The sequence below is a fragment of the Topomyia yanbarensis genome, chromosome 3, assembly GCF_030247195.1.
Source record: "Topomyia yanbarensis strain Yona2022 chromosome 3, ASM3024719v1, whole genome shotgun sequence".
NCBI lineage: Eukaryota > Metazoa > Arthropoda > Insecta > Diptera > Culicidae > Topomyia > Topomyia yanbarensis.
Genome location: NC_080672.1, coordinates 405082834 through 405095472, shown reverse-complemented (window position 1 = coordinate 405095472; position 12639 = coordinate 405082834). Strand labels below are relative to the sequence as shown.

The following is a 12639-nucleotide window of genomic DNA, read 5'->3' as shown; positions in this document are numbered from 1 at the left end:
AATTGCTTGAAAATTTTCAAATAAAATCTAAGAAAACTGTTTGCGCCCATACATTTTACTCATTAGTTTCCACCAAGAAAAGCTGAAACTCTCTCGCAACTATCTGTTTCACTTGTTTTGACTGCAGATTCCCAAATCACTGCAATCGGAATGTTTTCTTTTAGAATTTAAGCGCAAATTCAACAACCGATTCATTCAGGATGGGTAGTGATGTCTTTTATTACTCGATTAACTCAAATAATCGATTAATTTCCAAAATAATCGAAAAATCAATAATCGATTACAAGCTTTCGGTATAATCGAGCAAATCGAGTAGCTGATATCAATTAATAGAGAGCATAATTAATGAAGGGTGGCATTGAAAACGAAAGTCGCAGAGCAAAAAAATATGACCAGACTTCTCCAAATTTTTCAAAATGTGTCGAGCGACCTTTTTTTTTTGGTTGACAAACTAGGATTTACTAAGTAATCGATTATTGATTTTAATCGATTATTTTTGTCGATTAATCGAATGAATTAATCAATCTCTCAAATATTATTCGATTAACGGATAATCGATTATTTGCAAAAATCAGACATCACTAAGGATGGGTTGTTGCCTTCGGTTGGAATTCCAAAATAAATCAGAAAAAAAATTCCGAATCTCATTCCGGATGTAATCTATTGGGATGAGGATATTTTATGGTGCGGACATCCATATGTCGTCATAAAGAAGCTCTAATTTCATGTATATTGCCGCAAGATTTTAACAATATGGAAAAGCGCACCCTAGCATATAACGTAAGCAGAAACGACATAAACTACTAAATTTCCGATATCTACTAAGCACCTGCTGTCAAATAACTCAGTTATTCATGATGGTTTTCACTGTTTTTTGGTAGCCGAAAGTCGTCCTATCGGATTTCAAAACGAGGTAAATCATCAATTTTCGATGTCTTCCGACCATCTGCTTACAAATAAAACCCAAATTTGTGGTAAACGGAAGTCACCATAATGGCGTTAATCATCGATTTCCGATGTCTACTGACCAGCTTTTAAATAGCGTCCATATTGATGACAGTTTTAACTGTTTTGTGGTAACCAGAATCAAAATGGCGTTAATCATCAATTTTCGATGTCTACCGACTTTTAAATAACATCTTTATTGATGGTGGTTTTCACTGTCTTGTGACAACCGGAAGTTGCAATCTTGGATTTCAAAATGGCGTTAATCATCGATTTCCGATGTCTACTAACCACCCACTTTTAAATGATACCCTTATTGACGGACTGGAACGACCACTCTGTTTGATTCAAAGATGACTTTTTGGTCTCGGGTTTCAATCACAAAACATTTATTTTGCCTCAAAGTCAACGTTGTCCTGAGGGATACTCTTTTGGAAACGTTGACTTTGACGCAAAATAAATGTTATGTGCTTGAAACCCGAGAACAAAAAGGCATCTTCGAATCTACTGTTTTGTGGTGACCAGAAGTCGACACCTTAAATTTCAAAACGGTGCTAATCATCAGTTTCCGATGTGTACTGACCATCTCTTTATAATGATGCTTCTATTTTCTGGTAAACGGCGGTTGCCATCTTAGATTTCAAAATGGCGTTAATCCTAAATTTCCAATGTCCACTGATCAGCCGCTTTCAAATGACACCTATAGAAACGATGGTTATCACTTTTTCTCTGGTAACCTGAAGCAGCCATCATGGATTCAAAAACAGCGTTATTCATCGATTCACTGTATTCGCTTTCAAATGACTTCCATATTGATGATGGTTTTCATTATTTTGTGCTTATCCCAAATCGCCATCTTGGATGTCATAATGGTGTTAATCGATTTGTGATGTCTACCCGACCATATTCTCATGGGTTGAAATACCATACAAGCCCATAAAAATACCATAAATATGGTCCGCGCCAAATTTTACAACCATTAAGACACTATTAAATGGTTTCCAAAACCCATAAATAAACCAGAGCATGGTTTTTAAATGGGATCTTCTGGACCATGGTGATGGTGTTGGGTTGAACCCATTTCAAACATTATCAAACCACCATGCAGTGGGCGTGAATTTGGACCATAAGTATGGGGGAATTATGGGCTTTTCGTTTGCTCGGGTACTGACCATCCTCTTTCAAATGACATCCATATTGATTTGTGGTAACCAGAAGTCGCCATCTTGGTTTTCATTGCGGCTTCAATAAACATTTTTCTTTAGCTGCTGACTTATACTGATCTAACTAACGCCTGTTATGAACCTATTTACTATTTTCTTTTTTCTTAGCGCAAAAATTTTATTTATTTTCCACCTTTCTTGCAATGAAAATATTGTCGAACCATTTTTTAATTTGACCCATTTTTGCCTGCTGTTGTGATAAATATACCATTTCTGATCTAGCAGAATATTGTAACCAACTTTTAATATGAACAAAATTTTAACCCACTCTTGCTCTCAGTCTCTTATATCAATCCCACATTGTTATTCGAACAATCTTCTGATCGGTTTATTTCTTATTGTTTTACTATCGGGACATCAAAATTGATAAGGTTACTGATGGTTGTTTCCGGAATGCATTAGGAAATTACTGACAATTTCTTCGAATAGTCAATCTGTCAATCTGTCAATCTGTCAAACTGTCAAACTGTCAAACTGTCAAACTGTCAAACTGTCAAACTGTCAAACTGTCAAACTGTCAATTTGTCAATTTGTCAATCTGTCAAACTGTCAATTTTAAAATCTATTTTTGCGTTGTGTACCGATGAAAGCAATCCTTCAGTTAAATCAATGTATGAGTGGGAAGTTCGGTTATTGAAACAGTGAATCTATCAAACATTGAGTCAGTAAATCAGTGGAACAGTTTATCAGTTCATTAGTTAGAGAATCGGTCAATCAGTAGTCACCCAATCGACCGGTCATTTTTTCCATCACTCGTCAGTCAGTCGTACAGTCAACCAATCCATCGATCAATTTGTGTAGTGATGCTGCGAAACAGTCATTCGGTAAGTCAGTCACTAAATTAATGAGTCTCTCAATTAGTCAATCAATCAGCCAAAAAGTCAACTTCTCACTCAGTTGATCAATTATTTCATCAATATAACTTCTAAAACCTCATAACGCCATCCAGCCAAATCTGACATTTACCGAAGTATCAACCCTGCAATCCTTACGTAACATTCTCATAGCGCCAAACCACCCCTAGACTAAAGTCACAAACAGAAAATGATGTAATTCACCTTCGTCGCCCCCCCCCCCTCTGTTCTCGCATGACAGGTTCTGTAATCACTTATGCTCGGTCCTTATCAAAGCCGCGCTGGAAGGAGGAAGGAGGTTGCTTGTAACTTCGAGGGTACCGTTCCAGTGCAATCTAATCCCATACACTCAACCTACTACTCGTACTCATGCCCCATTCGACCCTCATCACCCTGTCCTGGGTCTTGTTGGAGAGCAAGCATACAAGTGATGTAACTACTTTTTTTTTTCTCCTCAACTGTCTTTCTTTGTGCGATATGTGAGGGTCACGTTACGGCTACGATGACGACTGCTGCTATGCTCTTATTTTTGCTTCAACTCCACGCCGCACCGGTGGAATTTACGGCCGCTGAGTCCTTACACGCCTTCTAATGCTAACAGTTTAACACCACCCTGTACGTGAACTGTGGCCGTGCGGCTTCGGAATACCTTCGTTACTGTTCTTCCTTACTTTCGTTTGCTCTTGTTTTTCCTCATTTCAGGAGATATTTCAATTCACACACAAATCTCCCGTCAGAATCTCGCTTTTTATTACTACTGCTATAATATATACTTTTTCTGTGTTGACACAAACAGAACAGAACAAACAAACAGAAAAGCGAGAGGAAAACTCGTAAAAAACACAACAGTTGCTTACTTAGTCTGCTTTTCGCTTGGAGCGCGCTATTTTCTTCTATTTTCCACCGTGTGCAAGTTACTTCGCCACTGTGAAACTTGGAATGGTTATATTTTTCTTCAAGATTTTTAATTTATTTATTTACACACTTTCTGAGAAGTTTTTCTCCCGGTTTGCTTTTACTTCTGCTTAGCTTTCTTTTCACTCTTTTGCCGTTTTGCGTGAGCACCATCCGGAAGATTTTGCGTCACACATCCTACTCTCGTCAACCTCTGCTTTTTTTCTTCTTCTTCCTCTAGTGTAAATCCAGTAATGAGACACTGAATGATATTAGGAGGTGTGGCTTAATTTACCGGCTCACCAGAGTGCCAGTAGGCGGGGAGGGGACCTCCAGCCACCACCGAGACAGCAGCATTCGCTTGATAGTGCTGGTGACTGGCCGACCCGGCCCGCCACGCCGATCACTCTAAGTGGGGAGCCAGCACGATCATCCCGAGACAAATCTTCCTCTGAATCAATATAATTTAATTAGTTAATTTGTGTGTGTTTTTCTTTCCGAAAACGCGCTTTGATGTGCCCTCGATTCGCCATTTTATGCGGTTCCCTTCTTTTTATTATTGTTATTATTATTCTTATTTGCGTTGCGCCTTCCACCCGAACGTCGCTGGGCGCACAGATTGTGCTCCTAATTCTGTTTTACTTTCGTCTTAGGCAACCTTCGAGGAATCAACCAACCTCAGCATTTCGCCCCCCTCGTGGCCACGGTCCGCGTCCGGTTCGTCAAACTTACGAGCTGGAATTAAACACGCTCTGTCGGGGGACCGTCCACCGCTAGTTTGAGTTTCACAACTCTGAAGCTGGGAAAAAACTTTGTCCACTCTTCGCTGATTTCTATTGTGCCGAGAAGCTGTTTATCTTTCGCCAGCAGTATCCCGAAAGTAACTAAAAGTCGCGAATGGTGATGGTTCTCGGTACGACCGCACCAGCACCGACGGCAGAACAAATGATTAACTAGAAAGCTTCCGGATCTTTGAGTCCGGCGGGAAAAGTAGGTACTCCACCAATTGGTGGTTTATACTGCCGAGCTGTCACTAGAGAGCTAAATGCCGCTGGTGGAGGGTGAAAATGATTAAAAAAGTTTTTCACTTGTCCATAAATTTGAGCGGAACTGCGTCGAAGCAAGCTAAAAATTTAGTTCTCAATTCCTGGCCTACTGCGGGTGCGGAACTAGTGACTCGAAAAGTTTAATCGATGCTGCCATCAACCAGCAAGTTGCTATCTACAGCTAAAAGAGCTTCTTGGAATGTCCAATCTGTTGTGTACTTAAATACTGTCTGGCTTCGAGGTTAGTTCCTATATATTTGACATCTACTAAACCCTTGCAAGGTTTTCTACATTGTGGTATACAACTCTTGGTTTTCTCGAAAATCTACTTGGCTTGGCAGTCTTTCCGGTTACATGATTTGTTTTGTGTTCCTTGTCTCGGTTTGGTTCTTCATCTTGCTAAGTCAAACTGCTATCTAACTAAAATATTCTACTCGAAACAGAACGGCAAAAATGCTACGGGAATCCTACTGAGGTCGCTGGACCTGAATGATGGTGGTAGTTGGTGGTCAGAGACCGAGTGCCGCTGCCTGCAGCGGATAGAGAGCGGACAGATCCAAACCCTGGGCACTTAGCAAATCCCCGATCGGGTAGGTCAGGGTAGCCGTGGCCCGCGGTTGGTTGTGCACCATGGCATGATGTGGTCTGAGACCGGCTGCCGCGGCATTGGCCGCGAACAGCCTTTTGTAGGTCAAATCCAGCAGGGACGGGCTGGCGTGAGCGTACTGAATGATCGACGGGGAACCGGCGGTAGCGGAGAGGGGCAAAATGTGGGTGGTTGTGTGACCTGCGGTGGCTGCGGCGGCGGCAGCAGCAGCAGCAGCAGCGGCTGCCGCATGCTGACTCGTGATCGTAGCGGGCAATGGGTAAGGAGCATAGCGTAACGAGGCTGCTCCGTGTGCGGCGACGGCTGGAGCACTAGAGGGACCCGGTCCGAGGCCGGACACGGCTCCGGCGGATAGGGCACTGGTGGTCCCGGCAGCGGACGGACCGGCACCACTATATACTACCAACTCACCGTATGTCCCACGTCCAGCGGTGCGCGTTTTCGCCAGGTTCGCTGGAAGCATCACTTCTTTGGGCTGGGCTTTTTTGCATTCGACCTGCAATGGGAAGGAGAAGTGAGAAAAATCCGTTAGCATCTATTTGGTTTATTCTACAAGGGCGAAACAAATGATATGTCTGCAAGTAATGAATTACTTAATTCCTTAGAATAAGTATACGTTAGAAATAAAAAAAAAACATCGCTTTCAAAGTTTACAAGTTTACTAAGAGAAGCGTGTTTCTATTTTCTTATCATTACCAGAGTACCTTTTCAAATAGACGTAACGAGTGTTCAATAAAAAAAACCTGTTTTAATCCACCTAGAGGTGCAATTGTGCCTTTCTCATTTCTACAAACTATGATTTAATAGCTGGTTCGTACAATGTAACATTATGGAAATGGCTTTCATTCTTATTATGCTTGGTAAGTATATATAAGAGCACCTTTTTGCATTCATCGCGGTATCGGTTTGAATCGGAGTTTTCTATGTGATCGCACTCCACAACCGGAAGTCGGATGGAGATGGAGTTTAATATCAGTTTCCGGGGACGCAACACCTTTCATTTGAGACTAAGTTGATCAAATCGGTCTAGCCATTTTCGAGAAACCAATATAACCGTTATTCTGAATTTGGATGCTTCCGGATCCGTCGTTGGTGGCCAGTGTGGCTAAAGAGACTTTGTATGACTGTTGGTGACCTCGATCTACTAATTCAACAGTTGTGTTTACATTTTGGAAAAAAATCACCTTTTTACATTCATCGCATAATTCGTTAGAATCTAGATTTGCTGCGTGATCGTACGTATCACCCTGTAATTCAGGAACCAAAACTCCGATCCACACAAAATTCAGCAGCAGCTGATGGACCTTTCATTTAAAATCAAGTTTGTCAAAATCGGTTCAGAAAATTCCGAGAAACCGATGTGGACAAATCAACAAATTTTGTTTTGTAACCATACTCTTCAACTCGTAATCCGAAACAAGATGTCGGTTGAAAATGAAATTCAATAGCAACCTATGGGAATATTATACCTTTCATTTGAATCTTAGTTTGTAAAAATCGGTTCAGCCACCTCCGAAGAACCGATGTGGACATTTTGTTAACAAATCCGCACATACACACACATACATACATACATACATACATACATTCATACATGCTTCTCGAGCTTAAGAAGAATACTACGACTAGTAGCTCTGCCTTGCAGGAGACTATAACTAAATCAACGGGTGGAAAGGCAGAAGTTAAAGCCTTAAGCCCGGAGATGGTAATTATGTGCAAGGACCTCGACGAAATAGCGACGGAAGACGAGCTGAGAGGTGCTATGAAGCAGCAGTGCAAACTGGGCGCGGTGCACATGACGATCCGGTTAAGGAAGGGATACGGAGGAACGCAGACAGCGATGATTCGTTTACCGGTAACCGCTGCAGACAAGGCGCTGGAGATAGGTAAAGTTACAGTTGGATGGTCGAGATGCCTACTGAGAGCCGCCGCACGAGTAAATAAACAAGCAGAGAAATGCTTCAAATGTTTAGGCTTTGGACATTAGCAGGGGCTTGCAAAGGCCCGGACAGATCCGGGATGTCACATTCTGTAGTCCCTCATTGACGGCGAACATGAATTGGAGAGTATGCGAAACGTATACGCATAGTGACCACCAGGAGATTCGCTACCGTATCGGTCAACGGAACCCCGCGGTAGTACAGAGAAGGGTGACCGGCGAACGAAAGTGGAAGACGAAAGCCTTCAACAAAGACTTCTTTGTTGAGGCACTTCGGCCGAACGGCGGGACCGAGAACGTGGATGCGGCTGACCTAACAAGAAGGATTGTGGCGGCTTGTGACGCCACAATGCCGCGAAAACTGGAACCACGCAACAAACGGCGTCCAGCTTACTGGTGGAACGAGACGCTTAGTACGTTACGCGCTGCTTGTCTCAGAGCCAGAAGGCGGGCCCAAAGAGCAACGTCGGAACCAGATAGAGAAGAGCTTAAGGCAGCGTTTCGGGAAGCTAGGGCCGCTTTAAAACGGGAGATCAGACTTAGCAAGTCAGAGTGCCACAAGGAGCTTTGCCGAGAAGTAGACGCCAATCCCAGGGGTGACGCATACCGAGTCGTGATGGCGAAAATGAAGGGTCCGACGACGCCAGCCGAAATGTGTCCGAGCAAGCTGAAGATAATCGTCGAGGATATTTTCCCGAAGCACGATCCAACTATATGGCCACCGACACCGTACGGCGAAGAAGAAGGAACAAGCACGGATCGGCAAGTGACTAACGACGAGCTAACAGAAGCATCGAAGCGCCTAAAATCAAAGAAAGCCTCTGGTCCGGATGGTGGTACTGAAAGCTGCGATCCTGGCATATCCGGACATGTTCAGGATAGTGATGCAGAAGTGCCTAAATTAAGGCAACTTCCCCGAAATGTGGAAGGTCCAGAAGCTGGTGTTGCTGCCGAAGCCAGGGAAGCCACCTGGCGACCCGACCTCGTACAGGCCCATATGCCTGCTGGATACACTCGGAAAACTCCTGGAAATGATCATTCTTAACAGGTTGACGAAATTCACGGAAGGTGAGAAATTCACGCGGACTGTCCAAGATGCAGTTCGGTTTCCGCAAAGGAGCATCGACAGTGGATGCAATTCGGATAGTGCTCGAGAGTGCTGAGAAGTCATCTAAACAGAAGCGAAGAGGAGATCGATACTGCGCTGTGGTCACGATAGATGTGAAGAACGCGTTCAACAGTGCCAGCTGGGAAGCCATCGCTGCAGCGCTGTATAGAATGAGGGTTCCCGACTATATATGCCAGATCCTGAAGAGCTACTTTCAGAGCAGAGTGCTGCTGTACGAGACGAGCGAAGGACAGAAGTCATTGCGTGTCACAGCGGGCGTTCCTCAGGGCTCCATTCTCGGTCCAACCCTTTGGAACGGGATGTACGATGGGGTCTTAACGCTGCAGCTGCCTAGGAAAGTGAAAATCGTAGGTTTCGCGGACGACGTGTCACTAACGGTGATGGGTGAGACACTTGAAGAAGTGGAGGTGTCGGTGATGGAGACAATAGACGCGATCGAGAGCAGGATGAACGGGGTCAAGCTGCAAATAGCTCACCACAAGACGGAGGTGTTGTTGGTCAGTAACTGCAGATCGGTTCAACGGATGCAGATCGACGTCGGAGGGCACGTGATTGCATCGAAACGTGCATTGAAGCAATTGGGAGTTATAATCGACGACCGGTTGAGCTTCAACAACCACGTTGATTACGCCTGTGAAAAGTCGGCGAAGGCAACGAACGCAATAGCGAGAATCATTCCAAACGTCGGCGGTCCGAGAAGCAGCACGAGACGTCTGCTATCTACTGTTTCGTCATCGATACTCCGATATGGGGTTCCGGCCTGGAGTGCTGCGCTGAAAACCAAGCAGAACCGTGAAAAGCTAATCAGAACATTCCGACTGATGACCGTACGAGTCGCGAGTGCCTACAGAACAATATCGTCAGAGGCAGTATGCGTTATCGCCGGGATGATCCCCATCTGCATTACCCTGGCGGAGGACGTGGAATGCTATCAGCGGAGAAATGCACGTAACGCTAGGAGACTGGTTCGAGCGGACTCGTTGGTTAAATGGCAACAGGAGTGGGACAACGCGGAGAAAGGAAGGTGAACCCACCAACTCATCCCAAATGTATCGGCCTGGGTACATAGGAAACATGGAGAGGTGAACTTCCATTTGACGCAGTTTTTGTCCGGGCACGGATGCTTCCGGAAGTACTTGCATCGGCTTGGACATGCTTCGTCACCCCTTTGCCCGGAGTGTGCGACGGTGCAGGAGACACCGGAACACATGGTCTTCGAATGTCCTAGATTCGAAGAAGTTCGTAGGGGTATACCTGGTATGACAGTGGACAATATCGTCGAAGAGATGTGCCGTGACGCTGTCAAAAGAGTGGTCTCGAGCATACTCTCCGAGCTGCAGAGGAAGTGGCGAAGAGACCAGCAAGAAGCCGCAAATCGGGTTTCGAGAGAAATTCCGCCGCCGGGGAACTCTCCAACTGTGTAGACTAGGTCCACCGCCGGGGATCAGTTGAGTAGTACGTGACGCAGCACCGAGTTGGGTCGTCGGGGCGCCTGGGAACCGGACGTCAAGCTTCACTGGAATCGCTGAACCGACCTCGACATCCTACCGGGTAGCTCGTGAGTAGACTAGATCCACCGCCGGGGATTAGAGTGAGTAGACCGCGTCGCAGAGCTAGCAGTGGGTCGTTTTGGCGCTGGTGAACCGGAAGCTACGCTTCAACCGGAATCGCCGGATAGACCTCAGCACCTACAGTATGACCCGTTGAGTAGGCTAGATCCACCGCCGGGGACTAGATCGAGTAGATCGGGACGACGCGGAGAGATAAATGGCTCACAAAAACGAACATCGGAATCAGGAGAAATCTACCGCTCGGTTGCAGGAGAATAGGCTAGATCCATTGTTGTGGACTAGACTGAGTAGTTCGCGAACAAGTGAGGGCGGGAGCTGAATGGGAAAGTAGAGCGAAACGAAACGAGAGGAAGCCAAAGGGCTCAAGAAATTGTGGTGCTAAAACAAAAGAAGAATCGGCATCGGGAGAGCCTCCTTCGCCGGGGAACTCTCCGTCGGAGTAGGCTAGGTCCATCGTCGGGGACTAGACCGAGTAGTTCGCGAACAAGTCTGGTGCTCAATGAGTAAACGGCGCTGAATGGTGCGAGAAGGGAGTTGCGGTGGTAACTAGCACAAGGGAGCCGCAGGGCTCGGAGAATTAGACAGTCTGAAGTTTGCCGCCCAGACTGTACTCGTAGGGGAGGAGTACTAAGCCTCGACTCACAGCCAGCTTTCCGACTGCCATGCAAAACTTGCCAGTCTGTGTGGATGGTAGAGAATTGGTGGTGTGTCGAGGAGTGGGGCTGTAACCCTGCGGAAGAAACGAACTAGTAAGTAGTTGAATTAGAGTGTGTACTATGCACATAAAAACCCCTCCCCGAAGTAATGCGTAAGGTAGTCCCGGGGAGGAATCAGGTTCTGGGCAAGAGCAGTGGTTTTTAGCGGGTCGGGTGATGGCAGCCCAAACCCGTTCCCTGAGACATTGGGGTTTTTGTACATTTTCCCTCACTCAGGGTTTTCCTGAAATTTTTTTTACTGCTCTCTAAAAAACATACATACATACATACATACATAGACACATACATACACAGATATTTTGCGATCTCGGCGAACTGAGTCGAATGTTGTATGAGACTCGGCCCTCCGGGCCTCGGTTAGAAGGTCGGTTTTTGGAGCAATTGCATAACCTTTCTATATGAGAAAGGCAAAAGAATAATATTTAATTAGCTTAATCAGCATGAATTCAATGTTATCTTCATGTGATTATATTTTGAAATGTTGGTGAAATGGGTTTGAAAGTGGAGTGAATGGGGGGTTAGTAGAGTGGGAGTGGAGGATGCGTCAGAAATCCTTCATCTTATTTCGGTATACGGGGTGGATGAAGGAAATTCGGGCGTGAGGGCAGTACCGTCTTTACGCATGGGCACACTGGGCCAGGGCCAGGGGCCCCGGGATTTTGGGGGCCCCGCACTTAAGATGAATATAAAATCCTTCTGTAGACTATATTTCAAAGAAAAGTCGCACTCAATTGTTCATTACTTTTTAATATGTGGGTAACAATAGATCAGTAGCAACTCGGAATCGCACATTGTACTGTATTCCAGGTGAACAAGATGTTTGAAAAGCATCAGAGCAGCAGGAAACGAGGCACTGCATGCCTATTGAGCCAATTCAAGCGTAAATCCAACATTTCGATTCAAGTTTCAATTTATTTTCAACAACAGCAATGAAACGTTTGGTAAACCCTCTATAAAAAGTTTGGAAGGCTCCGGACGTTAGCCAACCAACCAGAAAATCTTGTTTGGCAAGCGATCTGTGGATGTGGCAAAATATTAATTATATTTCTTCGTTACATCTGAGTCTGTCAACGAAAAAATCCACATGGAAGCGTCCAAAAGAGACTTCTCGAGGTCTTACGAAGAATCAACACTTTTTGGGCGGATTTGGCATGTTTCCCTCTGCCCAATCAGTCTTAGACTGGCACAGAACCAATAATATTGTTTTTGCAGTATACTCCATCCTATCACAACCATTTAATCCATTTTGAAGACAAATGTTCATGAAATCCCAAAAAAGAAGTTTAAAATGCCCTTGTGAAAGTACCTACATGTATCAAACCTACCTTTCTCCTAGATTTGACTAAATGTGTCACTGTCAATGTAAGTGCATTTGAGGATATTTGTAGAATCTTGGACATTTATTAGTGTCAATATTTTTAAAAATATTCGAGTATTGTGGTGTGTCCTCAAAGTATGTTTCACAGAAGTAGAACATTCTTGTGCTATTGGAATAATTTAATTTTCAAAATTCAGTTTTTTCTTGCTACATTCAAAACCTCAGTTTATGGACAAATGACGAAAGCATTGAAACGAATTGAACAGATGATATTGATAGATTCGATTATTTTTATGTTTCGTTTTGAACGCAATTTTAAACGAACGAAGTTAAAGTATTGAATACTTCTAACACTGAATAGTGAAAATGTTGGGACGCAGAAAAAAGTATTTTTTGT

The 12639-nt window shown here is 44.4% G+C and overlaps 1 protein-coding gene across 1 annotated transcript in view; it reads right to left on the bottom strand.

The window, feature by feature from the left end:
* LOC131688343 (ice-structuring glycoprotein-like) overlaps positions 1-12639 on the bottom strand; it is a 43872-nt gene that overhangs the window by 25089 nt on the left and 6144 nt on the right. Inside the window, exon 3 of the mRNA XM_058972547.1 lies at positions 5480-6065. Coding sequence (XP_058828530.1) covers positions 5480-6065 — 586 coding nt within the window. The remainder of the gene's footprint in view (positions 1-5479; positions 6066-12639) is intronic.